Source organism: Ooceraea biroi, chromosome 6 (assembly GCF_003672135.1).
Source record: "Ooceraea biroi isolate clonal line C1 chromosome 6, Obir_v5.4, whole genome shotgun sequence".
Classification (NCBI taxonomy): Eukaryota; Metazoa; Arthropoda; class Insecta; order Hymenoptera; family Formicidae; genus Ooceraea; species Ooceraea biroi.
In genome coordinates, this window is record NC_039511.1 from 2,814,349 (window position 1) to 2,841,344 (window position 26,996).

Sequence of the window (26,996 nt, forward strand, 5' to 3'; positions counted from 1 at the left end):
AACGCGGGAGAAAGGGAGGAAAGAGAGAGAGAGATGCGCAGCACCTTAAATCACGAGCATGTACATTAATTCCGGATAGTCGCAATTTATATGATTTATATTCAATCACCCGTGCCCTCGGGCGCTCGTACGTTACCGCGCGGATTTTTCGCGCGGACCCGGCGCGGATTATTCGCGGCTACTTACACGCGCGCGCGATTCGTTAAGCTTTGTGAGGCAGTATCGGGCCGAGGCAACACGCAGGGGGCATGCGGGCGTGTATGCCGTTCGCTATATATTACCCATCTTATTTTACGGGTGTAACAAGCATACTATTCTACTGGAAGTTTGAGACGGGTGCGAAGCACTGTGGACGCTGCGAAGCAATAATTGACGCAGGGCAAATTAATCATTCGCGAAAGTTCTTTACCCCGCCGCTCAAATGCGACTTTGATGCAGTAATCAAGAGGAAATGCTCTTAAACGCTACATCTGTGTAATGAAAATTTAATTATAAAATGATGATGTTACCAAATAAAATATGATTTTAACAATAATAAGGTTTTTAAGAGTTCTTCGGCAGGTCTTCGAGTAGAAAATCATACTGATGACTTCTTTCTCGATGTTACATCGTCGCGATCACGTTTTCATCCAGGAAGCGGGATGCGGCTACTTTTTACGAGTGTCGACCCGACCATCCGCGTTCCATTGTTGCCCCGAGATCTGCATACGATTTAAGGTACATCGGGGAACTCCATTGTGCGTCCGTGGAAAGCTTACGTAACAGATCCATGCACGATAGCATCTTCGACACGTAATCGCACGCGCTGGTTCGATCCGCGCGATAGCGGCAGATTCTTTGCGGGCAATGCGCGCGTAATAGCTGTTTCATCACCGCGATTTCCTCACTTTGCGGAACATTGCGCATATACGTATTAACTTAATTTTCGTTGATCGTTCGTCGATCAAATTGTCCCGCAAATCGCGAATCAATCAAATCGAGAAAGCCCGGGACCATTATTCGACACCAGGAAATTGTCGACGAACTTTCGAACACGCAAGGAGGATGCACGATCCGCTCGAGACGAGAATGGTCGAAGTGGTCCCGGAGAAACGATTTCGCCGAGGGGTCCCGGGTTATTGTTCCTTCTTGATACAATCCGCTGCACCCTTCGGCCCCCTGAGAGCCGCTGCAACCGCAGTTCCGAAACTTGTACTCGCGTCTTCCGTGTACGTACGATTTAAGGGGGGAGCCTGCTTTAGAACGCTGAAAATAAGGTATATTTTACGAATTGTTTTCGGAGAAACTATACAGCGGATCGTTATAAAACTTTGATGCATTTATTAGTACATGTTTAAAGATAAAAAAATTATTTTTCGATTTGAATATATCGCTTGTAGAGGTCGTCCTGGAGAAATCTTAGTGCAGCCGCGTCGCCGGCATTGCAAATTGGTGAGCATTCTCCTGCCTCCAAATTTCGTCTAAACTGAAAAATTGAAATATCTTCTCGTTATTTATGAATTCCCATCGTCGATGAACCAAAGAGAGAAGAAAAAAGTTGAAAAGTGCCAAAATGGTGGAGCTTGGAACACAAAAGTACGATTTTTAGGCAAAGTTGTTGAACTTTTTCATGCAAAAGTAATTGTTTAACTTAATGTTTTTATGAATATTAAAGGTTCATCGACGATGGGAATTCATAAATAACGAGAAAATATTTCAATTTTTCAGTTTGGATGAAATTTGGAGGCAGGAGAATGCTCACCAATTTACAATGCCGGCTGCACTAAGATGCCTCCAGGACGACCTCTACAGACGATATATTCAAATCAAAAAATAATTTTTTTTATCTTTAAACATGTACTAATGAATGCATCAAAGTTTTATAATGATCCGCTGTATAGTTTCTCCAAAAAAAATTCGTAAAATTATACCTTATTTTCAACGTTCTAAAGCAGGCTCCCCCCTTAATGGAACATCGGAGCGGCCGATTACGCAACCGATGGGGCTCGATACGATCTCACGATGTAAGGCGTAATCGCGCCGTCGTGCGTTCACGGTGATTTATGCGAAACGCCGGGACGAGACGACCGTGACCCTCGATCAGCGCGAGAGATCGTGGTCCCAGGAAGCGTCTCCGGCTTTCTTCGTTCGTCACCTTTGAATTTCGCCAGTCGCTTCCCGTCCACGCGGATCATCGCGGCGATCGATCATATGACTCGGCAATCGCGGACGTTTAATTCGCGCGCGAACACGTGCGATCGCGTGCCGTTCCCTCGGATGTAATTGTGGGATAACAGAGAATTATCTCTCCGAAGAGAAAAACGGGAATAATTAATAGCATCGCGGAGAAGCGAAGCCGCTCATGCCATGTTTAACGAACGTTATCTGCAAGTCGTCCGATCATTCTTATTCATCGAGGAATTTTATGTTCTCGTGTTAATTGAAATGCTGGAAACGCGGATGGAAACGCTCGCGGTTACATTTGGTAAAATAATGCGCGATTGTCGGGATATTTATTATTCACGGAAACCGTGAGAGTTTCTCCTCAGACGCATGATTTCTCTAGGCGGGTTCCGTGGACTTTCGGAACCGTGCGTTAAAATTCAGCTGACGTAATGCGCGGAGATATTTACGATCGATCGGACGTAATCTACAATGCCATAAGTTGTCTCGCGTTTCAACTCTGTCTCAATTTCGCTGCATGTTCGGACGTCATTTCGTTTGCTCGAGCATGACGGCTTCCAGTTATTAATTACAATTGATTACGTTGCCGCATACTCACGTCTCCGAGAGAAAAGTCCTGCACAAATTACGGCGTTCGGGAAGGAGGAGGCGAGGAATTGTTAATTGTACAGTATGTATTAAATTCTCTGTTCGCAGCTGAGTTAATAATTTTCGAGAGAGAGAGAGAGAGAGAGAGAATGGGAGTGTCAAATGTTTCGGCGGTGGTTCACCAGCGGGTCGTTGATCGTCGTCGAAACGATGATCCGTTATATAATTATCGTGGGATTATGCGTGCTCAGTGACCGGAGTGTCCTCCGTACCTCGCTGGGGATCGTGCCGACGGAAACGGATGTACGCTTCAGAAAAGACGGGTACGAGGCAAGCGGACTCGTACACGGACGCGGTGCAATCTGTGTAAAGCAGACACAGAGACTCGATGCAGATGTACTGAATCATCGAATCGCGAACCTTCTCGATTCACTTGATTCGTTGCACAATTGGTCGCAAAACAATTTTTGCCTCGTGCATTTCGTTGATTGATCAATTAATTCATCTCATACTTTTATAAGTGAAATATATAATTACACTTGAAAGAAAATATATATAAAAAAGCGAATAAAAGAGACTATTCTATCATGCTGTTACATCCTAACACTGTAATTATTCTAATCGCTGTTGAAGCAAGATACATTAAAGGCACCGAGAGATACTGCGTCGATCAGCGGAAAGTAGCTATCGCAAACACGCATCTTGCCAGGCTTCTTCGTAGAACAAGCAACACGTTCTGCCTCTTTACGGTAAGACGAGGAGAACGCAAGAATTGACGGACAGCTGGCTGGCGCACGGTATCGATCGACGCAGAAGGCAATTCCGCACCGTGCGATCGCACGGTGCCTCGTCGATCACACTGATCTATGAGTCAGCAACGTTCTGTCATCGTTTCGGATGATTCTAGGTTCACGACCGACACATGGACCACGCATACATTATTAAGGTAACATAAGAATGACCATGGTGAAATTAAAGCCTACTCGCCTCGTAATGGACGCGTTGAAAAAGAATTATCGATCGCCAGGGGATCGATGCTTTGCTCGTGCCGACATGCGTTCGTTAAAAAGTAACATTTTGACCCGGATGCGCGTAGAGCGATCGTTCCATGTTCGTTAGTTTCGTCATTATTGCAATTATCGATCTTCAAAGAAAAAAAGAACGCGCGATTATCAATTATCCAAATTTGTTACTAATCACTATAATGACGGTGAGGTGTCATTTATGATGGTAATTGCGACGATCAATTTACGGGTCGTAATTATATCACTGTAATGACTTAGCGACAACATTAGACAAATGTTTCTTGTCTCGATTCCACGTTACTTAAGGGGGGAGCCTGCTTTAGAACGTTGAAAATAAGGTATAATTTTACGAATTGTTTTTGGAGAAACTATACAGCGGATCATTATAAAACTTTGATGCATTCATTAGTACATGTTTAAAGATAAAAAAAATTATTTTTTGATTTGAATATATCGTCTGTAGAGGTCGTCCTGGAGGCATCTTAGTGCAGCCGGCATTGTAAATTGGTGAGCATTCTCCTGCCTCCAAATTTCATCCAAACTGAAAAATTGAAATATTTTCTCGTTATTTATGAATTCCCATCGTCGATGAACCTTTAATATTCATAAAAACATTAAGTTAAACAATTACTTTTGCATGAAAAAGTTCAAAAACTTTGCCTAAAAATCGTACTTTTGTGTTCCAAGCTCGACCATTTTGGCACTTTTCAACTTTTTTCTTCTCTCTTTGGTTCATCGACGATGGGAATTCATAAATAACGAGAAGATATTTCAATTTTTCAGTTTAGACGAAATTTGGAGGCAGGAGAATGCTCACCAATTTGCAATGCCGGCGACGCGGCTGCACTAAGATTTCTCCAGGACGACCTCTACAAGCGATATATTCAAATCAAAAAATAATTTTTATCTTTAAACATGTACTAATAAATGCATAAAAGTTTTATAATGATCCGCTGTATAGTTTCTCCAAAAACAATTCGTAAAATATACCTTATTTTCAGCGTTCTAAAGCAGGCTCCCCCCTTAATTTGCGATGGATGATGCGAGCGAAATTTCGCGAGACCATTACGCGATGACCTAATGAACAATCCATTACGCCGATTCGGACCGACAATTCGTAATTATTGTTAAGAGAAATTTGCGGAGACGGACAAACGACCGGTGATCGGAAGGCATGACAAAATTATTTCAGTCTCGCATCGAAAGAGCGTATTGTGCTCGTCGAGAACGGTGTACGCCTTCAGAAGACGACTCGGCTCGCAGATGATATCTAGCTAGCTTTAAATAATGGGACCTTGCTGCGAGTGAGTTCGACGTTCCACGTCGTGAACCCGTAATCAGTTATGCCGCATTCGGCTCGTGCGAGTAATGCGTTCCCGAAGACGAACGATTCGTTAGTGTATGTAAAAACAGTTCCTGTGTATAAAATAACAGACACTTTGCACAGCTGTCGAGAGCTACTCTCGGGAGAAGAAGATGAATAAGGGTGAATTTATCGCGTTCTATGCGTGCTTCTTATTTTTCTTTATTTTATTTAAGTTTTGACGAAGAACTATACTTCAATTCTTGAAATCAAGGTTGTTGATCTTTGGTAGAGTACCGATTATTTCAAGGATGCACAACATTGATATGTACTTGTATATAGGGTGAGGCACCAAAAACAGGCCACCTGACTATCTCGGCTGTTATTGGTGATAGAAAAAAATGTGTCAGACCAAACTTGCATGGTTTCGAGGGACACATAATTTGTTCTAAATAGTTCTTTATTAGATGGACGCGTAGAGGTCATATAAAAGGTCAACTTCGTTTTTTTAAATGGTATGATATGTTTTTTTACGTACCATCTAGTACAGCGTTTGAAGATGCGCACATTGATCTACGGGTCAAAATCATTCAAGGTCACTGAAGGCCAACTGCAAGAGAAAATAATTTACTTTATATTGCCTAGAGTTCTCTGCTATATTAAAAATACTGTAAACTCAGAAATGAAAAGTTCTAGCCCTTAGAAATTTTTTCTTTTTCCGCGAAGTTCTGAGTTGTTGTTATCATTATTTCTTATATTGCCTAGAGTTCCCTGCTATTGAAAATACCGTAAATTCAGAAATGAAAAAGTTCTAGCCCTTAGAAATATTTTTTTCTATCACCAATAACAGCCGAGATATTCAGGTGGCCTGTTTTAGGTGCCTCACCCTGTATATATACAGTTATATTTTATCATATAAAATTTTCATTTAAACTTATAATTTTGCTCAGTTAGCTCTTCATGTATACAGTAATGCCGCACGAGTTCTTTCGCAGGAGGTTCCTACATAAATTCGTATCTACAGAATTTTTATAGACTTTTAACATTTTCTTTCCTCTCTTTCTTTAACCACCCGTACACATCTTACGTGATGCGCAAAGGAGAGTAAACCTCGTTAATATCGTCAATCTGCGCGGCATCGTCGCAGTCGTGAGGATAAATTCCAATTTGCGAGATTGTCCCAGCACATCGACGGTCCATTGTGCGGAAGGCGGCTGCAGGACGAGAAAGAGACGCGCATCCTGCCGGGCGGTGACTAATTGTCCGTCTCGTACGCTATCGTCCTCACACCCGTGCGAGGGTGCGACGCGTTGCAATTTGCAGTCGCATGCGAGGCCCGCAGGAAGAAGAGTGCATGCTCGCGCGTACCTATCCCCGAGGACCTTCGTGTAGGTCATTGATCAACGGATTAAAGGGATTTGTCGTCGCGTGGTAGCGGAAGCGTGGGCGGACTACGAGAGTACGAAGCCCTCTTTTGTCGAGGCTTTTGTTGTTCTTTCTTTCTCCTTCTCTTTTTCTCTCGTTGTCTTTGTCGGGGGGCCAGCAAAGGGAACCCGCGTCCGTGAACGGAACTTCCTGTTTCGGAACGCCGCGGAGAGACGGCGATCGCGATCGCGCGGAGTCCGCACTTTTTCCGGATTATTACCGCGGATTCATTAAACCCGCGGGCCTTGATTGCGTCAAATTGCCGGAACGATGCCACAAACAGTTACGTAAGCCGCACGCGAACGTTTCGACCATTCGCAATGAATGGACGTTGCGCGCGCGCTGGAACGGTGCGCTCGCCACGAGCTACTTCGCCCGTTCGACGAGAATCCATTCCAACCTTTTTCGGCCAGGACGCGCCGCTCTATTTCCCACCATGAGGGCATATCTTTGCCAGCTCTCTGACGAGGCCCGTTTTGTACGAAAGTTCGTTAATCTCGTTCCTCTTCATTCACGTTGGCAAAATGCTAGCGTAATGCTGACTCAGATATGTGAATGGATTCCTTCCTGAGTTTAGAAATGCAGCGTGGCTTATTATTTCACCGTTCGCGAATTTGCGTTTGTTTAGACGGAACTTATGAGATCTGCAACTTTCATTTCCGCTTTCGTTCCGCCGCACTACGGTATTTCTGATCTGCACGGATCGTGTTGCACGCGTGTCGTTACGCTCGTTGCAGATTATTCTAGCACGATTCAGCTGGTATTATGTGAGATACGCTTTTGTAACTGCCGCTTCGCGTAACATTTTTGCAAACGTCGATGCAAAAGTCGATGTACTGCATGCCTGCTTCGGTTGAGAAGCATAAAAGTAGAGAACTATAAAGAATCTTCCGGATTTATATACAACATAAATTTCATTGCAGTAATTTGTCTAAAAACACGTTTATAGTACTCGCTATATTATAATATTATTATATAGCGTCTAAATGTAAATATGATTATCGTTTATTTTAACCGAGAGACGTTCACCAGCGCGATTGGCGAGTAGGTACATTAAGGTACCACCAACAATCGTGACTTTGTTCCTTCTCTTTTTATATTATCGGGCCGAGGCGACTAAGTGCCTTCGGGCACATCGTAATATTGAGCCATTGCGCGAGTCCTCGTGACATCGAGATCAAGGGGCCAAGGCTCCGCGAATAAAGCCGCAGATAATATTCACAGATATAAAGCAACCCTGGAGGGTTATCTTCAGCACGAGGGACTAGCGCGAACCCTAAAAATCCGATCAACAAAGCGACCCCCTCTCGAAACGGGACATATAAATTGCGATGGCTCAAAGGGCGTTCTTCATCGAAGCACTGTTCTTCAATGAGGAATAATTTCGAAAGTGGAAGAGCAAGAAAAGATGATCTTTAATTACATTTAATAAAAAGTTGCATTTAATAAGAGTTTCGGACTAGTTGGCCATTGTTCTATTATATAAATAAAAATGCAGACGTGTGTATGGAGGAAAGTGTTATACAAAAATTACCATAAATACATAAATTCAATGTAGTTCCGTAAATATTATCGCACGAACATGAATAGATTACGATACTTTTATTAATCGCAAATGAATTCTTATCTAGAAAGAAATCATCTTAAAGCCGAATAAAGAATGGAGAACGCTTGGAACGTGCGGGATCGAAGCCGCGCGACTTTCCCGCGCTTTGAATCTGAATACTCGCGGTTTCAGCCTGGGATCGCATCTATTTCTCTCGCATTACGTGCGTGTGTAGGGGTGCGTACAGGCGTGAGATATTTATCTGCATGCGCGATCGCTTAGCTAAGTGACATTATGTTTCGGAAGCGACGAGCGACGCATCGCGCGGCAATATTATGGAGTATCTTAGGGCTCGCTCACCGCGCTTAACATTGCATAATAGCGCCGGTAATAGAGACATATTTGCCATACAGGCTGCCACATTACAGGTATTACGACACCTTAAGCCGCAACTGCCACCTTACTTCCTAACGTCCGCTAACGAGACTGCATCGAGAGGCTCACTTCCCGTTTGCGCCGCGGTCTCGCCCACAACCTCCTGCTCGACGCGCTTATTAAGACCTGAATCGTCAGCTTTATCACGCGTTCAACGCGCGTAACGATGATTTTTGCCAATCAGGAGGCGTAATAAGCGGGAAGATACACCCTCAGAAAGGATTTCTGATAACAAGACGAAAAATATTCTTGACTAATTTAATCGTATTACAAGTATAAAAAATATGAAAATAGAACAATTTTTAATTTAAATCAGTAATTTCTATTCTTCTCTCTCGAATTAAATAAGATTGTCTTACTGTCTTGAGACAAGAGTAACATATACAAATTTATGCTTATATATTCTTGTATGCAGAATAATTTGATATTAGCGTCACTTTATAGTAGGCTTTGTCGATGTCGACGCATCATTTTCTCACAGTCGCTCGTCGACTCGGCGCTTCTGCGTCCTTTATTCGGATAAAACGGCCAATATTTATGTGTTGCAATCGAAAATCGGGAAAGTGTTTCTGTTATTTGCAATGAATAAGTGCAATACTCTACAAGAAATATTAAAAGATATGGAAATGTCTTATCTCGAATCTTATTTCTCAAGTATATACAGGGTGTCCGGTAATGATCGCCCCAGCTTCCGTACACGAGTAGAGCGAATCGAGACGAAGAGAAAAGTCCTATACCGTTTTGCGATATTCGCAATAATAATCGAAATATTGAATATTAAAGTGAAGCGAATCCAGAGCGCGCGGAGGCGAGTGCCGAGCCGCTCGAGGTATAGGATTATTATTGCGAATATCGCAAAACGGTATAGGACTTTTCTCTTCGTCTCGATCCGCTCTACTCGTGTACGGAAGCTGGGGCGATCATTACCGGACACCCTGTATATACTTACTTGAGAAATAAGATTCGAGATAAGACATTTCCATATCTTTTAATATTTCTTGTAGAGTATTGCACTTATTCATTGCAAATAACAGAAACACTTTCCCGATTTTCGATTGCAACACATAAATATTGGCCGTTTTGTGCAGATTCTACAAATTCTCTTACAAGAATAGAATAAGATGTCTTTTAGATCTCACAATATTCTTAAATCAAGAATATTTTGAACTTGCTACAAATTTGTATCTAAATCCTTCTGAGAAAATGAATGAGATAGCACGAAGATTATTTGAATCTAGATTTTCGAATTTTCTATTCAAGATTAAAATATGCTTCTTTTCAATAATAAATATGATTGTCGCTATAGCGATCTTATTTTATGATAGATTAAAGAGTAATAGCATTAAGTCCAGAAATCTTTTCTGTGGGTGTAGTAATAAACATCTGTAGCACGCATCTCGGTGGCGCAACTGCGAGCAGTTGGAAATACGTATCACAAGGCGCGATTGCTTCGCGGCAACTGCATCATTTTTTAATTATAGAAAAATGGAGATTTGCGAAGAGCTTTCTGAGATTCGTCTTAAGTAAATGTCGTCGTTGTAAGCGTCAATTGTGTCACTTGAAACATTCGCGAAAAAAACCGAGCGTACATGAGCACGGCAGGAATTGAAACAGCCTGTTGCGACACCTCGCTCGTAGAATACATTCCGGAAAATAATACGTACAAACACGTAGAAATAAGGTAGGAGCCCATACGTTCATGGAAACTACGTCAATTGTTACTGACAGCTATTACTATCTTATCGCACTTGCGATCGAAGCACCGACACACCAAGCATCATCTACCACGTAGCTTCATAGAATCGCATGGGCGATAATTTTCCTTCGAATAAAGGCTATCTTGTTGGCGCGTGAGACACGGTTAATGCGGCTATTAAAATCGCATTCGCGATGCACGTCGTGTCCCGGTAATAAAAAAGTTGCAACAAGGACAAAAAAAGAAAAAGAAGAAACGAAGGGCCGAACCGTACCGCGTCTCACGCGGCGGAAAGTGGGACAGTGAAACGGCATGTGCGCGGCTCGCGGACCCACGCATCTCACGTCGGATCTGGAGCCGTCTAGCCTCCCGGACCCCCGGACCCCAATGATCCCCGTGACACAGCTCGGAGTTGCCTCACGTGTCCGCATTGTAGTTCATCCGGACGAGTGGCCCGAGACCCGCGGAACGAGAACAGGAGCAACACTGACCTTCCCCATACGTACATGTGTCCACATAAAATATTACGGCGCGGTCACGTTCGCGATGATAATTCGCGGCTCGCGAATCTCCACGTCGTGGCGCCTTGACTTTGCCTCCGTCTTTGTCTCTTTCCTCGTTATCCATTTCTCTCTCGCTTTTACGGTCGCGCGTCCTGATTTCCTGCGGTTGCCTGAGCATAAATCCGCGACGACGCGTTTTCTAATCGTTCGCTATGTAGTTCGAGCTGGTTATAGTTCGGGACATTATTGTGTCCTCTTAAACTGTTTTTTGATTTACGGTCGACATGGCGTTAAGTTACATTTCTCTCGCTGTCTTACGCGGTTTTACGGAAATTCTCAGATTTCACAACGTCGGTGAAAGTAAGACGTTTCCTTGGCGTTCTCTTTTCTCTTTCTTCTCCATTTCTTTTTTTGCATTCCCAGCTTTGCATCTCCTTGAGATTCGAAAATTTCGCGCAAGCTGGGCGGTTGGACGACAATCCCCGCGATTTCGGCTGAGATTAGGCAGACTGCATTATTCAGGGCTCAGGTTGGTGGGATGCTCGTGTATATTTATAAGCGAGTTTCCGCTTGCGGGACAGGTTTCACGATGTGACGTTCGCACGTTCGGAATATCTACTTCGTTGAAATGTATCTTTAAGATGTTGCAGTTTTCAAACCTGAACAACGTCTGATCGTCGTATATATAGTGACAGAATACCACACGAAAGTCTTTTGACAACGAGTCACCCGATATTCTTTAATGACGCTTTAATATGCGTAATAAAATACACGTTTTTAAATCTGTAACATAAAATACCTCCTTCGAAAGTTAAGTTTTATTTACATTAATTTATCTACATTAGGCTCAGCCACAAATATTTGCGAATCCTTCCATGGGACTTTGGGTCCTCAAAGCGCACCATTTCAAGTTCATAATTTTGGCTCTTTCCCGAAGCCACAAGAGACGTTTTTAACGTAACGACAAGGCGAGGGTCGTGAATGAAAACTGAGTTGGCGTAGCCAACCGGTGCGGTGGTAGCCGTCGTATCTCATGGTAATCCCCGAATCTACGGGACCTCCTCGCGGGCTCCATTAGAATCAGCCGAAAATCCACGGCGTCACGAAGTAGTGCGTATTGATCCCTTTAACGAGCTGACAAGCCGGACTTTTCGGTTTTACGTCGCTGTAAATTCAACTCGTTACAGCTGCATCGCCCCTCAAGTTTTTTGCCGATTCGAGCGGGCTCGCTCCGGGTATCGGGCCTGCTCGCGCGGACAATGAGAGGATAAATTCGTGACGCGCAGCATCCTCTTCCCGCGGACGAGCTCTTAATGATCTTCCAGCGGTGGAGCACGCTCGTACGTGGAGATTATGGCGCGCGTTCCTCGGGATTTTACAGTATGGACGAATTTCCGAAGCGAAGCGAGACGAACAACGCTTATTACCTGCACGATAGGCTTGTCTGCGAACGTTATTGTGCCATGAGAAAATCACATGAGAAAGAATTCTTGAGTATGAGCATGAGGAGCGGGATAGATCGCAAAAAAGCTGATTAAAGGAAAAGTATTATGTCTATGTATAATAATTTGACTGAAAAGGATCTTATTCATATATCTATTGATTAATTTTTTCACTATTAATCATTCCGTCGAGATTTTTTTATAAAAATTAATTATTTACTTGGAAGTTATATTTTCTAAGAATGTCGTTTAAGATTATATCAGTGACAAGATGACTAGATATTTTGATGCAAGAGATGTCTATAAACCGTTCCAGCAACGGAGTGGTATTCGGATCGCCGAATGAGCACAAGAGTATAAAAATGCCGAACCGGCGACTCGGATCGTTTTTACAATCGCGACGGCCGATTATTGGTGGAACGCTCGTTGGGCACATGGAACCGTGAGAGTATATGTACCGTAACGGTACCAGATCTCTCGTACCCCAAACCCACTCGGCCATCCGCGACCCTGAGCAGCACCGTTACTTAAAGAGTTCTTCTCTCCGCGAGAATTTTTGTTCGTTTCGCACGCCGCACGCGCGATGGAATATAATTGAGTGCTTAATTGCGTTTACGCCGTCTAACGCGAAGAAAGGACGGTCGGCGCCTCTTCCGGTTTTCGCCGAGGCGCACTGATGAATGCTGATTATGAACGCGGCGATTCGCGTTAATCCGTTCGCAGAGAGCTCTCCTCTCCGCGCCGGAACGAACCGGAACTTAATATAATCCTGTTACGCGCCGTGTCATTGTTCCGCATGCGAGATTAATTAGCATTTAGAAACCGCGCGTTATTTACACTTCGTTAAGACGTTATTTTTTCAATGTGGTAATATGCGTACCACGGCGCGTAATTGAACGTAATTATCGCGGACGATGCGTGAAGAGCAATATTATCTCTTGTGTAATTAATGTCGGGAATTGTTTTTATTTCAATTCCAAACAAGGAGGACTTGGAATTGCGAGCAAACAAGCTTTGCCATTTACGGATCTGTCATTTATTCATTACTTTGGTTCCTTTGAAAATTGCGTATGTATGACAATGGTCTTTCGTCTTTGTTGCAGACGCGTCAGTCGCGGATCGCCGTCAAGCACGCGCATCTCTGCACGCAGAACTGCCATCGTCGAAAGCGAAACGCGAGCAGACGCTTCGCAACATTCTGGCGGCCAGGAGACGGCAGATCCTGAACCAACGCTCGCACGAGCCGCCTCGGATCCTCGCGAGTCGCACGCTGCGACCTGGTGATACTACTTCGAAGGATCCTCCGGACATTCTCGAGACCCAGGAGACCAGGCACAGCGTTTACGTCACCAATGCACGAACAGAAACGTCAATTGAAGAGGAGATTCCGCAAATGTCCAAGGAATCCGTCGAGAAAATTTTCGCCGCTGACCTTGGCTTGACGGAACAGGAAGTCGAGTCGCAAACCCTGAAGACGTCAAAGGATGAAGCTCCATCAATGTCAACGACCGAGAAGCATGAAAGTACTTTTTTGACATCATCCACGATCGCTCCACCTTCGCCGAGCGTGCTCGCTAGTCAGAAGCCGTTAGACGCAGACGCGCGCAAGAAGAACACTGTGTCGATGCCGGAATCGCTGTACAACCACTTCCGGCCAGTGGAGAGCAACATTCCGGTGGAGGACATGTCGCAGTTCCTCTACTTCGGCCAGAAGCTCCAGCCGGACGCGCAGAACGTTACCGGCACCAGCAGTAATAATTCCGTGGAGACCACGTCGACGGTGCCGGTTCCATCGCGCAGAAGATACTCTGCAAAGAGGTTTAGCGCGACGATGGCCGCTCCGGCGGAGGAGATCGCGAACGACGAGATGAACATCGCGCTGGAACGCCGGACAGTCGAAAAGAATCAAGTGTCGAGGATCAAGAACACGTTCCGGAGCTCGGGCAGCGGGATGTACTACCGGAAGCCGAGACCCACGGCGGATGTCGCGTCCAACGTCATCCCGGGTAACGAGTCAAGCGTAATCGCCGGTAGCTCGGACACGAGAAACGAGATGAATACGGTGGACGACAAGTCGCGTCGCGACGACCTGGCGCCGCGAGAGAGAGGAAGCAGCGTCCACGTGGTCGGGACGAGCACGACGACCCAGCTACCACAGCAGCGCACGCGTGATGATGGCGATGCCGAGGCGAGCGTCGCGAGCAGCGAGATCAACGCGAAATTCGCGAACGCGACCGTCGTAGCCACGAACGGAGTTAACGCGAGTCTTCAGAAGGCATCGGCCGATTTCCAGAAGGGAATCAATGCGAAGCAAGTCACCGAATCGAAGGCTGACGCGAGGAGCGTGGAGAAATCGGAGCGGAAGCTAGCGGGTGTCAAGATGATCTCGCCGAGGGCGGGCCTGGGGTCACGCGAGAACGATAGCGCGTCGTCGACGATCCGCGACGAGGTAAGAACGACGACATCACCGCTACAACCGGAATCGTCGACGTTGCGGATCGTGGTGCCAGACGAGAGCTTCGGGTCGTCGAGTTTCGCGATCGACAACGAGCGGGCCCATCGGAATACCGTTAAGCAGCAACCGGTCGCGGATCGACCGGTTCGCGTGACAGCCGGCGGCAATATCGCTCCGAAATCAGCGGCACTGACGCCGTCGACGACGGAGACGGTCGCACCTGCCGACTCCAAGCAACCGGGGTCACAACAGCAACAGCAGCATCAGCAACAGCAACACGTGTACGCTTACACGATAACGAACGTGACGCGATTGTTGCGCAACTACACCGGACCCGGGATAAGCGGCGAGGAAGAGCAAGGAGGAGCTGCCACCACCGGTCGTCCTGCTGGTAGCGGCGCCGAGATAACGAGCGGTGGACCGTCGTCGCAGCAGCGGCCTCAGCAGCAGCAGCAACCACCGCCGCCGCCGCCGTCTTCTCCTCTTCTGCTTCCTCGTGCCAGTATAGAACCGGCGCGTACGCCGGCGGGACTCAGTGCCGGCGCGACCGTCGAGCCAGTCGTAGCCGCTGGAGCGTCGGCCAGTGTTGCAGGCGGCCAAGTGGGGGAACGACCGAGGAAAGTCGTTCCACAGCAGCAGCAACGCGCGACCAGTCAACGAGCAGCGACCTGGGCCTCGCCGCATTCATCCGCGAACGACAGCGTCACGAGGTCCGCCAAGTCGCCCGAGGCCGGAAATAGAGGTTCGATCAGGTGGAACCACGGCAAGTCGCGGATCAGCGAGCAGGAGGGTGCTAATGACCGGAGGTTTCTACGAAAGAGCGCGAGCGCGGTGCTGAACCAGAGATCAACCATCAACGACGACTCCTCTTTGGTGGCGTCGAGCAAGCGTCGCAGGGTACTGACACCGCCGAGTGCGCTGTCCTCTTCGAGCAGAAGAGTCAAGCCCAGCGATCGGGAGGAGATCCAGAGTACCAGCGTGTTAGTGGTGGACGATCGATCGTCGAACGGGACGGTCGCGAGTCGAACGAGCCGTACGGACGATGGAGGCGCTGGTTCTCCTAGGGAAGCCGCGCGCGCCAGCGGGGTGAACGAAGTGCCGAGTGACAGCAATTCGACGGTCACCACCATGGGGAACCTGAGTCGAAATTCGAGTGCGATCGGCGATACGACGAACTCGACCGATCCATCAGTCCTCGTCGATGCGATGACAACGACGGAGAGGTCCGACGTCCTCGCGGAAGATGTGCCTACCGTAAAAGTGTCTAGTGTAAAAGATGGGGACAATGTCGAGAGTGCGGCTGGGGACAACGACAAGAATGTCGCGATGCCGAACAGGATCGAGAGTGATGTGGACGCAACGATGAATGGCGTCGCTACGACGACCGTGACAGTGACCGGGAGAGTTTCCGAGACAGTCGCCACAACGACTACGACGACGACGACGCCGACGCCGGCGGCAGCGCCGGTTTTCCCGGTCACGCCAAAGATACTGACGGAAGAGGAAAGGACCACCGCTCCACCGGAGACTTTCACCTTAAGGCCGACGGACGCCGGGAGAGCACCGGAATCGAGCAACCTGGATCCCTCGGAGATCCAGAAGAGGTACCGGGCCAAAGACGCAACAACAACGTCAACGACGACGACGACAGCGTCGCCGGTGTCGGCTTCGCCGATTCAGAACGACACACGTCCAGTGAGCGACGCGAGACCGATACCGAGCGGAAAACCGGAAGTGCCCGTTTCGTCGACGCCCGCGGTGATGGAGAACGGGAAACGCGTATCCGGCGAGAGATCGCCGGAAGTCAGGGCGCGCAATTTGTCGGACAAGTCGAAGGACAAGGACGACGTGCTACCAATCATGCACCTGTACAACACGTCGGACATCTTCAACGGCAGCGGGTCGATCGACGGGTTCGCGCGTAGCACGGAACCACCGCGAGTGGTACTTCCGGTGGAGCCGCTGGACGAGAAGAATCCTGCAACGACGACAACCTCGGGAACAACGATGACGGAGAAGGTTCCCGATCAGACCACGATCGTTAACGGTCCAATCGAAATCAACGGAACTACCTCGACCACCGTTCCGGTACCAAGACTCAGAGAACCCACTCAACCGATCGCAACAAACTCTCGAAAAGACAAGCACGAGGATAATCGTGATTCGCAGGATGCCACCGCTGCACCAGTGTCCAAAGGATCCCCCGTCGCTCCCGCGACCAACAGGACCAGGTACAGGCCAGCCTATCATCACTCGATCCTGCCGGAGTACAACGGCACGATGCACCACCACCCAGCCGAGCTGAACGGGACGTTCTTCGAGACCGGCGGGCCGATCTCGGTGAGCCCGCGGGAATCGCTGAACATCACCGAGGTGATATCGAAGCGGCACGACGGCGACGCGATCGCCACCCAGGAGACGGTCGCCGTGGTCAGCTACATCCTGGCCACTCTTGTGGTATTTCCCATCGCCGTCGGCGTCGGGCTCATTCTCAGAAGACTGATACTTAGGAATCGTAAGGTACTGATTCCGATCACTTATCGTATCTGGTTTAATCGTGACATGCACATCGCAACGGGTACCAGGGCATCGCCGGCCACTCGACGGTGCCACTTGCAGGGTACCGTTGCGCGATACCACCGGGATTATCATCGCGCGCGCAAGCATTTATCACACGACCATTAAACCGGTAGTGTTCGTTACCTCGCGAGCCACGAGCACCGCGGAATTACATTTTGATAACCGGCGCCGTCGACGCTAGACTCGCCGATTTTTATGGATCGTTAGACAGTGCTCCGAGACGGTCGTAATCATGTCTGTCGGTCATCTCTCGAAAGGCAGCGCTTGAAATTTTGTCAAAGCGGGTTTTATTTTTATTCGCGACCATCTAAGCCGTTCTAAGCCGAAATGATGCGAGATATAGAGGCATATTCCTCAGGATACATCACCGATTTTAGAGAATTAATAAAGTTTTCTTTCTGCGCGAATACCACGCCGCATTATCACGCGGCCATGACTTCGCCGTGAATGAATATCAAACGCGGTCATCGAGTAATTCCTTCGCGAAGGCTGGCTCCGTGATGATTCACGAAATGGTTAACGATCTCCCCTCTGGCTAGCAATTACTACAAGTTCATTGTATGCAGAATAATTCCGAGATGATGTCTTGGAGCGAGGGATCGTCGGACGGTGCAGCGCGTTTATGGATAATGAGAAAATCAACGCGCCGTTGGATGACGCGAAAATTGTTCGGCTCATTGTCTTCGATGATTCTTTTTCCGTGGAATTTTCCTGGCGTAACCTGATAAGAAGATTGCGATCGAAGGTCGAGAATCTTCTCGCGTGAGCCGCGTCAGAAAATGAGGAGATTTATCCTGGAATAGAATTATTATTTATTACACTGCTAACGTTTTCCTCAAAGACTTGTCATTTTTTTCTTCGACGTGACTTATAATTATAGAAATTTTATTCTTATTTAATGAATACTTCGAGTGTAAAAAACGATTTTTGGCGTTACATTTGACGCGAGAAGAATGATACGAGGTGCAAAATTTCCGGAAATGACATAAGCGAAATCCTTTCACGCCCGAGACATTCATAAATAATAACGCGGGCATAAATTTAAATTTAACCCGACAGTCATGGAAATAAATCCGAGTGGCGGTACAAAGGTGGTTCGCGTGGACGGTGAAAAAAGAAGTGGACGAAGGAGAAGGGACGAGTACAAGGGCCAAATAAATAGGAAGGGCCGCTTTAGGGCTTGTCCGGGGCCTGACGCTAAACTCGAGCACGCTGTGTTCTTAAGATTGAAATTTCATCGTCGACAAGCAAACCGATTCGCTTTTCTGACGATTTTTTACACAATTTTCACATAAAAGCTCACTGTAGGTGTCGTTCCTCGAAACAATCTGTACAAGATAACGTAGCACGCAAATATATCAATAAAAATAACGTGTTTATTCCGACTCGTATCGAATATCTTTTCGAAGTAACTTTGCTTCTTGGTAATAAATCAAACTCGTACAATTAACGCGAAGTCATATCACACGTAGAATAAAGCGAATAATAATACTTTGAAGTCACACTGAGAAAAATTTTCATCGGATAAACCGATTACGTAGTAACAAACGGATATATCCGATTAAAGTGCATAAAAGACAAAGGAAAATGATCGGACATATCCGATGAAGGTAATCGGAAAACGAAATTAACAATCGGAAAACTATTTAATCGGTTTATCCGATGAAAAATTTTTCTCCGTGCAGTTATTTCAACTTTTAATTCAGATTGATCATTGTTTCAACCCCGATAAAAAGTTTTTTTAATTTAATATCGAATTAAAGTTAAATTTAAAATGCTCTATAGAGTACATATAAGAACTTATTCATTAAATTTAAAAAAATTAAAAATTTCTTAATGATTACATAAACAAGACTTTTCTCTCCGTTTTCTATTCTGCTCTCTTGTAAGAAGCACTTTAGCGTTTTACGTTCTTAAATCCGTCATTTTTGCGTCATTAGGGTGCGCGTTTTATCGTAGGAACGTGTCGACGTATTTTCACGTGTATCCCAGCACATACATATACGCCCGCGTGCAGGGTGTCTCGATCTATCTCGATGATCTTCATTGCCGCGCGGCGTCATCACGCATCCCAATTAAACAGGAGTGACGATCGATTCGCGCGGCTCCCCGACGCGCGTAATGCACGCGTGAGCGCGTGCGAGCGTCGTTTCGCACGCGGCTAACTGATGCTGATTTGCTTATGCAGGTGCTCGAAGAGTCGGACACGTCATCGGAGATAAGCTGCAGGAAGGACGCTCTTAATCTGGAAAACGGCGATTTCAAAACGTCCATCGAGAAGGCGATCACGAAGCTACCGAGGATACAGCACTTGGTGAGAAATTTAATGTCTTGTTTTTTTAAATCTGTATTTGGCAATCCGATGCGTTTGAAGCACGTTATAGTCTTGAAGAAAAGTTCAACTAGTCATAGGTCCACATAACTTTTGATATCAGCGATTTCGCATAAGTGTTTGCGCCATCATTTAATAATCTTTGTCAGTTATCCAAATTTGCCCGTTGTTTAACAAACGGATTCGTTTTACTACATTTTGCGTAAAGAGGAAAACCGTCGTTAGTGTATAAAATGTAGAAGTGAGTCAGTGGGAAATCCTGAAGATTCATTTTCCCAGAGAAACTCTGAAATCTGTCAACAATGCACTTTTAATTCCGATGCTTCGTTGCTCTCGTGCATATCAATTAGTAATTGATTATTGAATGGTCCTTAACTGCAACTTGACGTTGCAATTGTCTGTGCAGTGTCATGAAGCTGAGAAACCGCCGCCTCCGCCTTCGCCGGAATCCAGATGGGAGTTTTCTAGAGATAAGCTTAGACTGCAGACGGTCCTCGGGCAAGGAAACTTCGGCCAGGTGAGGCATCATTGAGCATCCCCCGCGGCGTTTTTGCAAAAAATGAGCCCGCAATTTGCATTCGGATTCATAAAGCGTTTGGAACTAAGAGACGAGGCGGTATAATTTACGCGCTAAAGTTCAGCAGCTTCATCATCCTCCCTCCATCGCACGGCAATTTTGTTAACTCGTCTCTCCTCGACTCGCGAATCTCCATCCGCATCGATTTGCAATAGCGACTTTCGACGTGTGCAATTTGACCGGCGTATTCATGAGACACGGTGTAATGGCCGGTTAGCGTAATGTTGGTATAATCGAATTGATTATGCAAAATAGATTGTGGGAAAACTCGCGGAACGTGCAATCTATCACGGGCTGGATTTTTTCCCGATGAATAGGCGATAGAAAGATGGATCAATCGTGGAACTGTTTCCCATCGTAACAATTGTGTTCTTTCCATTGTTGCGATAAATATTCTTAACGTAAGGCAAGGTTTCAAGAGAAAGAATTTCTGCTTGAATTGGCGAATACTTTGATGACGTTAGGTGTGGAAAGCCGAAGCCGACGACTTGACAGGTCACCAAGGCACGACTCGATTAGTGGCGGTGAAAACCGTGAAGGAAGGCGCTTCCGATCGAGAGAAGGAAGACTTGGATCGAGAACTCGAAATCATGAAGCAGTTGGGCAGTCATCCGAACGTCGTGACGCTTTTGGGCTGCTGCACCGAGGAAGGTAGGTTCAACTCGTGATTTGTAAAGTCCTAATCACCCGAAACGCTTACTTTACGTCGTCACAGTCCTTTCTAACGAAAAAATCTACCTGAACTGCGATTCTCAAGGAAGGCGATACAATGCTAAAATTTTTAACGAAAAATATGCAAACATAATCCTCGGTTATTGAGAACAATGGTATAATGCTGAGATGCTTGGGCAAGAAATCGGGCGCGCGCGTGCGTTCTCCATCTCCATTTGCATCGGCGGATAATCGGTACCGCACCTGCATTCGTTGAATCCTCCTCATTATCACCACTTACCTTCGACCTTGCGTGTTGGCCTTGACAGCGTAAACTTTATAAAACGTAATGACGTTTTAACTGCCGGCACTTTGATCGCAGAATCGCGCGGATCGCCAACGTATGGTAATTAAGTAATCAAGTCCTCGTCGTAGCGAGGGAGGGGCAGAGATCGAGCATCCGGACGTCGACCAATGCTCTCGTGATGCTCCTTCCACTAGTCGTCCTTGCAATTTCATCGAAATTCGCATCAGACGCGCCGGATTATTCGGATTCCCGCGAATGCGACGCGGTTAAACGTCGTTCAGAATAAAACGAGAAGCCTCGATCACGTATTTCGCCAGATGAGCGCGCGATCGAATCCGCTGCGATGCTGTAAACGCGCTGAGATACATCGAGAAGCGAGATTTTATTTTCTCTTTACGTTTATTCTTCGTATATTTGTCGAAAATCAATAATTTGCATTCACGAAACGCTCGAAGCGCGTCCGGTACGTCCGGCTGTTGCAGAATCATTTGCTTGCTTTGAAGTACGTTGCGTAAGGAGAAGGAAAGGAAGTTTTGCCACAACGATTAAACGGTCCGTGTGAAAATGTTTATCCTTACTGCGGTTGCCTTCGCTTGAGACGATAAATTAGACAGTCATTATGATAATTACGTGTGAATCGCTTTGTTTTGCATACGAAGATTTATTTGTTTCGGTGCTGTGTCCATCACTTGCGCCACAATAATTTTAGACAATTGCTGTTAACTTCCACAACTTGACAACTGTGAATTAAATCGCCTTGTAAACAATTTGTAGTTTTCCACCAGATATCGACTCGCGTGTCTCGAAGTCTGTCGGTTTTATGGACAGAAATGCAGAATTGGAAAAATAAATTATTAACAACTTTTAATCGGAATTCATTTTCTTGTTACGTGGCGCTATCGTCTCAGCTTTGCGAATCGCATGAGTTTATGTAAAAATACCGATGATTGCATCAATTTGCAAACAAGAGTGTAATCAATAAATGATTCTCTGTTACTTTATCGTGATTGAAAAAAATGCAGCATCCGGTTTTTATGAAGCTGAGTCGAGTAACTGAAGATTCCTGATGTACACAGAAACTTTAACTTGTTGCTGATGTAACAATCATTTTCTTGTAAAATTTGAGAATTTTCTGACTTTTAAATTAAAAAACCAGTGAATAGAAAAATATCAGATCGGAATTTGACGTGATTTTCTCACGACGGATGAATTTATTACGGTAAAGACATCAAAAGTTCACTCTGATGATCGCACACATGTCGGAATGGACCACGAAAGGGCACGGACCATTATACGTCTTTCCTTCCACGCAGTATGCTCGATATCGTCGCTCTCATCGTTCGTATAAATTTCCATAGGTATCCTTGCGACGCTTCTCTTCGGTACAATACGTCTATTAAGTCGGTATTCTTGCGAGGGCTCCATTCGCGAATCGAAACGAGGTAAATGAAGAGAAGCAAACGAGCGATGCAATCTGAGGCATTAATTGACTCATTTAAGCGCGACAATCCCCGATAACGTTATCGTTTCGATTAACAAACTGGCGTCGCTATTGTGCCTTTCTTTTCATTGACGCGCATTATTTAAACCGTAGCGTTAATTAAGTCCAGCCAAATATGGTGATTTGTTAAAGCAGAATTAAGATAAATTTCTAATCTACGTGGATTCCTTTGTGTTGGAAGAAATGAGAAATCTTTTTCTTAACGAAAACAAAATTAGCCGAGGAAATCTATTGCGTTTCAAAGATCGTATAAAATTTTATTTTAATATTTCCTAGTTGTATCCTAATTGTATTGTAATATCCTAGTATGTAAAATAAATAATTAAGCGAGCAACGTAAGAGTTATTTACCGAGTAAGTTCGCAGAAGAGAAATTGACGAGGAATAAACTCGGAAAGAAACTCGTCCAGTTGGCCCATAATCATTCTCCATAACGATAAAACGCTCATCGTAGACCGTAATAATGGTCCGGATGATTGCGGCGGCGAATCGAGATCTTCGGAGGCGTGCCTGCAATATTCGGACGTTGCTGACGCACATCTCAGGGTGTGGGCCTCAAGAGGGACCTTTTCGTGGCTCTACCGTCGCACAATGGCACGCGAAAAGTTCCTACGGCCCACACCCGGCGGGCCACCGCATAAAATTTACGACATTTAAGTTTCGGCCGGCAGCGCGTTTATCGTTCGCGGCGACGCTCGTCCGAATTTCTTCCCGGTGACGTTCGTCAAGAGAAAGTCTTTCGACCGCTATTTTACGACCGTCGCGTCGTTCAGACGGAAATAAAACTCGCGTTGAATTTCGACGTTCCGACCGGTGGCAGAATTATTGGCGAACCGAGCGAGAACCGACCTTGCACCTCGTCGAGTCTTTATTCTCACGTGTCGGAAATCTATTCCGTTCTTCCTGGAAGAAATTCCTGGAATTAACGATATTCTCAAGACAAGAAATTTTCGCCCGATATCATTATCCACGAGCATTCCAGGGAGATTATTTATTTTCACAATGCGATCTTAATCCATTCAGTTTTAGCGCGCGCATTAAATTGTCACTTGATAATGTCGCGACTGCACGATCACGTCGTTGTGAATTTTTTAGTTTTATTTAAGAGAAGTATCTCCTTCCCCACAGGAATAAAAATTATTCGCCGACGGGTGGTTCTCTTATTCTCTTAACGGCCGCCCTCCGTTTCTTCTCTTTGCCTCTAATCGAGTTTCGGCTTATTTATCTGCCTTCACGGGCGCGGCGGCGTGTATGAAATAGCTGCGACATTAGAGGAATGGCATTCTTTCAAATCTACGCGTTCGGGAACGCGGTTCTTTTAACACGAGTTTTTCATGCAGATAATATCCTGGAAGCTTCAGATACCGAACACTGCGGTTCCGCTTTACGACGGTACTTCGCGCCTCGTTCAATGGGTTCTCGATGTCCTGCCTCGTTCTTATCTGGAATTAAGCGAATTGTCGCGAAATTGAATTGCACCGCACCATAATTATCTTGTAGCGCGAGAATCGTCGATTTACATAACAATCTGCGACTTCATCGCGTTGTAATTTTTTATAATCCATTATCGTGATGATTTGCATACGATTTCAAGAGTCAAAGCGGATTCTAATTTTGGAAGAACGTCTCAATTCCCTGTCAATTCCTCCAGCATCGAGAAATGTAGCTTCGCTACCTTCTTGCATTGCGCTTTCGTTATATCGCGAAAATATACTTACGATTATTACGTGTGCGAAATATGATTTACATAAAAACGCGAACGTGAACGATACGCTCGAAATTGCGTACCTCTCCCGTTGTTTTATAATACATTCGTCACGGCTATTGTATCGCGCGCGTGCCATATCGATCGACATAGGCATGAATCCACGATTTTTGCACGGAGGTAGGGCTGGCGCAAATCCAATACGCCTATACACGACATTGCAGCCTTGATATTTTATGCGACGGCAAAAGGAAGAACAACCGGCGTTCGAGCGCACTGGTCTCATAAATAAATTAGTTTTACGTACGCAACAGGGTGACATAAAATAATGCCTTGAATCGAGTTTCGTTTGCAATCCTTTGTAACGTGTAAATTTTTCTGTTATTATAAACGTTATAAACTTGAGAGATTGTTATTCCTAACATTTTGCGTACGTAAAATAATATTCTCCAACATCTTTTCGGCGAATTATTACAATCGTTACAATCAAAGAAATGGAAAAATGCAAAAAGAGCAGGATAATTAATTCTATCACGTTGATCTTTTAACTAATAAATAACTTTCGTCAGAAATAATTAATTAATTTGTTATCAATGTATTTATATTTGTATTTAGCGGCTATTTATTAGTGCATGATGTGGTAATTCGCGGGAGCTATTTCAATATGGTATATATCATACGCATTAAATTGCTAATACGCAAGTTAATTATGCGTGACTCGATACGCGCAAGCGAAACAGACGTTACGAACATTATTATGTCACATTTAATCCACTTTGAACAACATATTAACTAACGGCCATGCATTAAACTAGAGCGCGGAGCTAATGCGTGTTACTCGGCGAACAAGAATTATAGGAGGGTGGTAATGTTGGCCTAATATGAGAATTACGATGGCGACGAGCCGACAAAAGTGGCTCCATAAGTTACAATCAAGCGGCACTATCCGGAGGAGTGGGTCTCCTCCGAGCGCGTCGCGAGTGCTTGAATTTATTTCAAACGCCCGGAATATTTCTCTCATGTCTTTACCACGGGATCCTCTAATCGCCCGTCTTTTTAAATGTACGGTCGGCACGATCAAAACAGCTCCGTTCCGTATCATTATAAAATTAATCCCACACAAGCTATAACTTTATCAAGACGACTTTCGAAATTGCTTTAAATCGACGAGACAAGAAATACAGAAATACGTAAATAAATATTGATTGATTTTTGATGATCCGAATTACAATACTTTAAGAGTTAGTTTAAGTATCCTACATATTATATATTTAAATAATTAATCTTAAATATTATTTAAAATATTATTTAGTTATTATATATTTAAAATATTACTTAAATATTTTGCAAAATTTGCGCAAGATCGCAATATTCGATAATAATATGTAATTATACATATATTATTTTGAGAAAATGGAGACTCATGTTGCTGAAACACATCGATTACATTTAAATCTCCCTTTCGACATTTACTCGAGATTGTAACGAGACTCACGTCGATGCGGTCGGGAAAAATTCGCCGGGCCTTGGAAAGTGTAATTGATGTCCAAGAGAAACACCATGTGCCTCTCTCCCTCTCTACGCGCGACAATATTTTCACAATGATTCAGTTTGCTAAATATCGCCGCAAAGCATGTCCCGACTGGTAAATCGCTACTCTACGTGGCTCGTACGGTTCTCCGTGTACAAGCAAATCCATGTACATAGGATACACGTCTTGTAATACTGTTTGCCGCTTGCCTTTTAAAGATCGCTTCGTTCATGCAAATCGCAAGCAAGAGTTGATGAACAAGAGCTTATCCTTGCGCGATGCGCTCCAATGCGTTTATTCATGCGCCGTTCTATTAATAAATATAAAAGTTGCAGCACGTGATCTTCTGTGATTACAGAGCCTCATTATCTTATACTGGAGTACGTTATGTACGGCAAACTGCTCGCGTATCTGCGCGACCACCGCACCAGGCAGTACTTTTACAACTTCAGCGAGGACTCTGCGGCCTTGACATCCAGGGATCTCACGGTTTTCGGATATTGCGTCGCCAGGGGCATGGAGTACCTTGCATCGAAAAAGGTACGTAACACTTTCACCCGCGTTCGCCTTTTTGGGCGGCACCCGTAACATCGAAGCATAATAGCGTGCTAAATTAATTTTTTTTATTATCAATGACTTGTTTACGAACTGAAAATGTTCCTCGATGTTCGTCGACGTAACTAATTGTCATCTTCCTGCGAGAAGTTGGAAAAAAATCGCTTCAAGATCAACCACTGACGTCTACATGGCGATTTGTTGCTCGCTAGTCTGTTCCTTCCTTTTTGGCGACGTGTGTGCGCGCTTCGTCGTCGATAGGATAGGATTGCCGAACACGAGAGGAAAGGAATCGCGATAAATTTTGAGGCGACACTTGGGCGATCGATGCAGTCCACCGTTTAAGGGGGGAGCCTGCTTTAGAACGCTGAAAATAAGGTATATTTTACGAATTGTTTTTGGAGAAACTATACAGTGGATCATTATAAAACTTTGATGCATTTATTAGTACATGTTTAAAGATAAAAAAATTATTTTTTGATTTGAATATATCGCTTGTAGAGTTCGTCCTGGAGAAATCTTAGTGCAGCCGCGTCGCCGGCATTGCAAATTGGTGAGCGTTCTCCTGCCTCCAAATTTCGTCTAAACTGAAAAATTGAAATATCTTCTCGTTATTTATGAATTCCCATCGTCGATGAACCAAAGAGAGAAGAAAAAAGTTGAAAAGTGCCAAAATG

The 26,996-nt window shown here is 45.2% G+C and overlaps 1 protein-coding gene across 4 annotated transcripts in view; it reads left to right on the plus strand.

Moving 5' to 3' along the window:
- The window catches only part of LOC105281846 (mucin-5AC), a 219,653-nt gene that overhangs the window by 186,655 nt on the left and 6,002 nt on the right, over positions 1–26,996 (plus strand). For 2 of the 4 annotated variants that reach the window (XM_026970157.1, XM_011343371.3), the window contains exons 2-6: positions 13,230–17,101; positions 19,350–19,475; positions 19,900–20,010; positions 20,535–20,721; positions 26,123–26,304. In XM_026970157.1, the coding sequence (XP_026825958.1) occupies positions 13,230–17,101; positions 19,350–19,475; positions 19,900–20,010; positions 20,535–20,721; positions 26,123–26,304 (4,478 nt within the window). Of the gene's footprint in view, positions 1–13,229; positions 17,102–19,349; positions 19,476–19,899; positions 20,011–20,534; positions 20,722–26,122; positions 26,305–26,469; positions 26,698–26,820; positions 26,859–26,996 lie in introns of those variants that run through there. The other 2 variants (XR_003406624.1, XR_894378.3) reach the window with 2 other exon arrangements.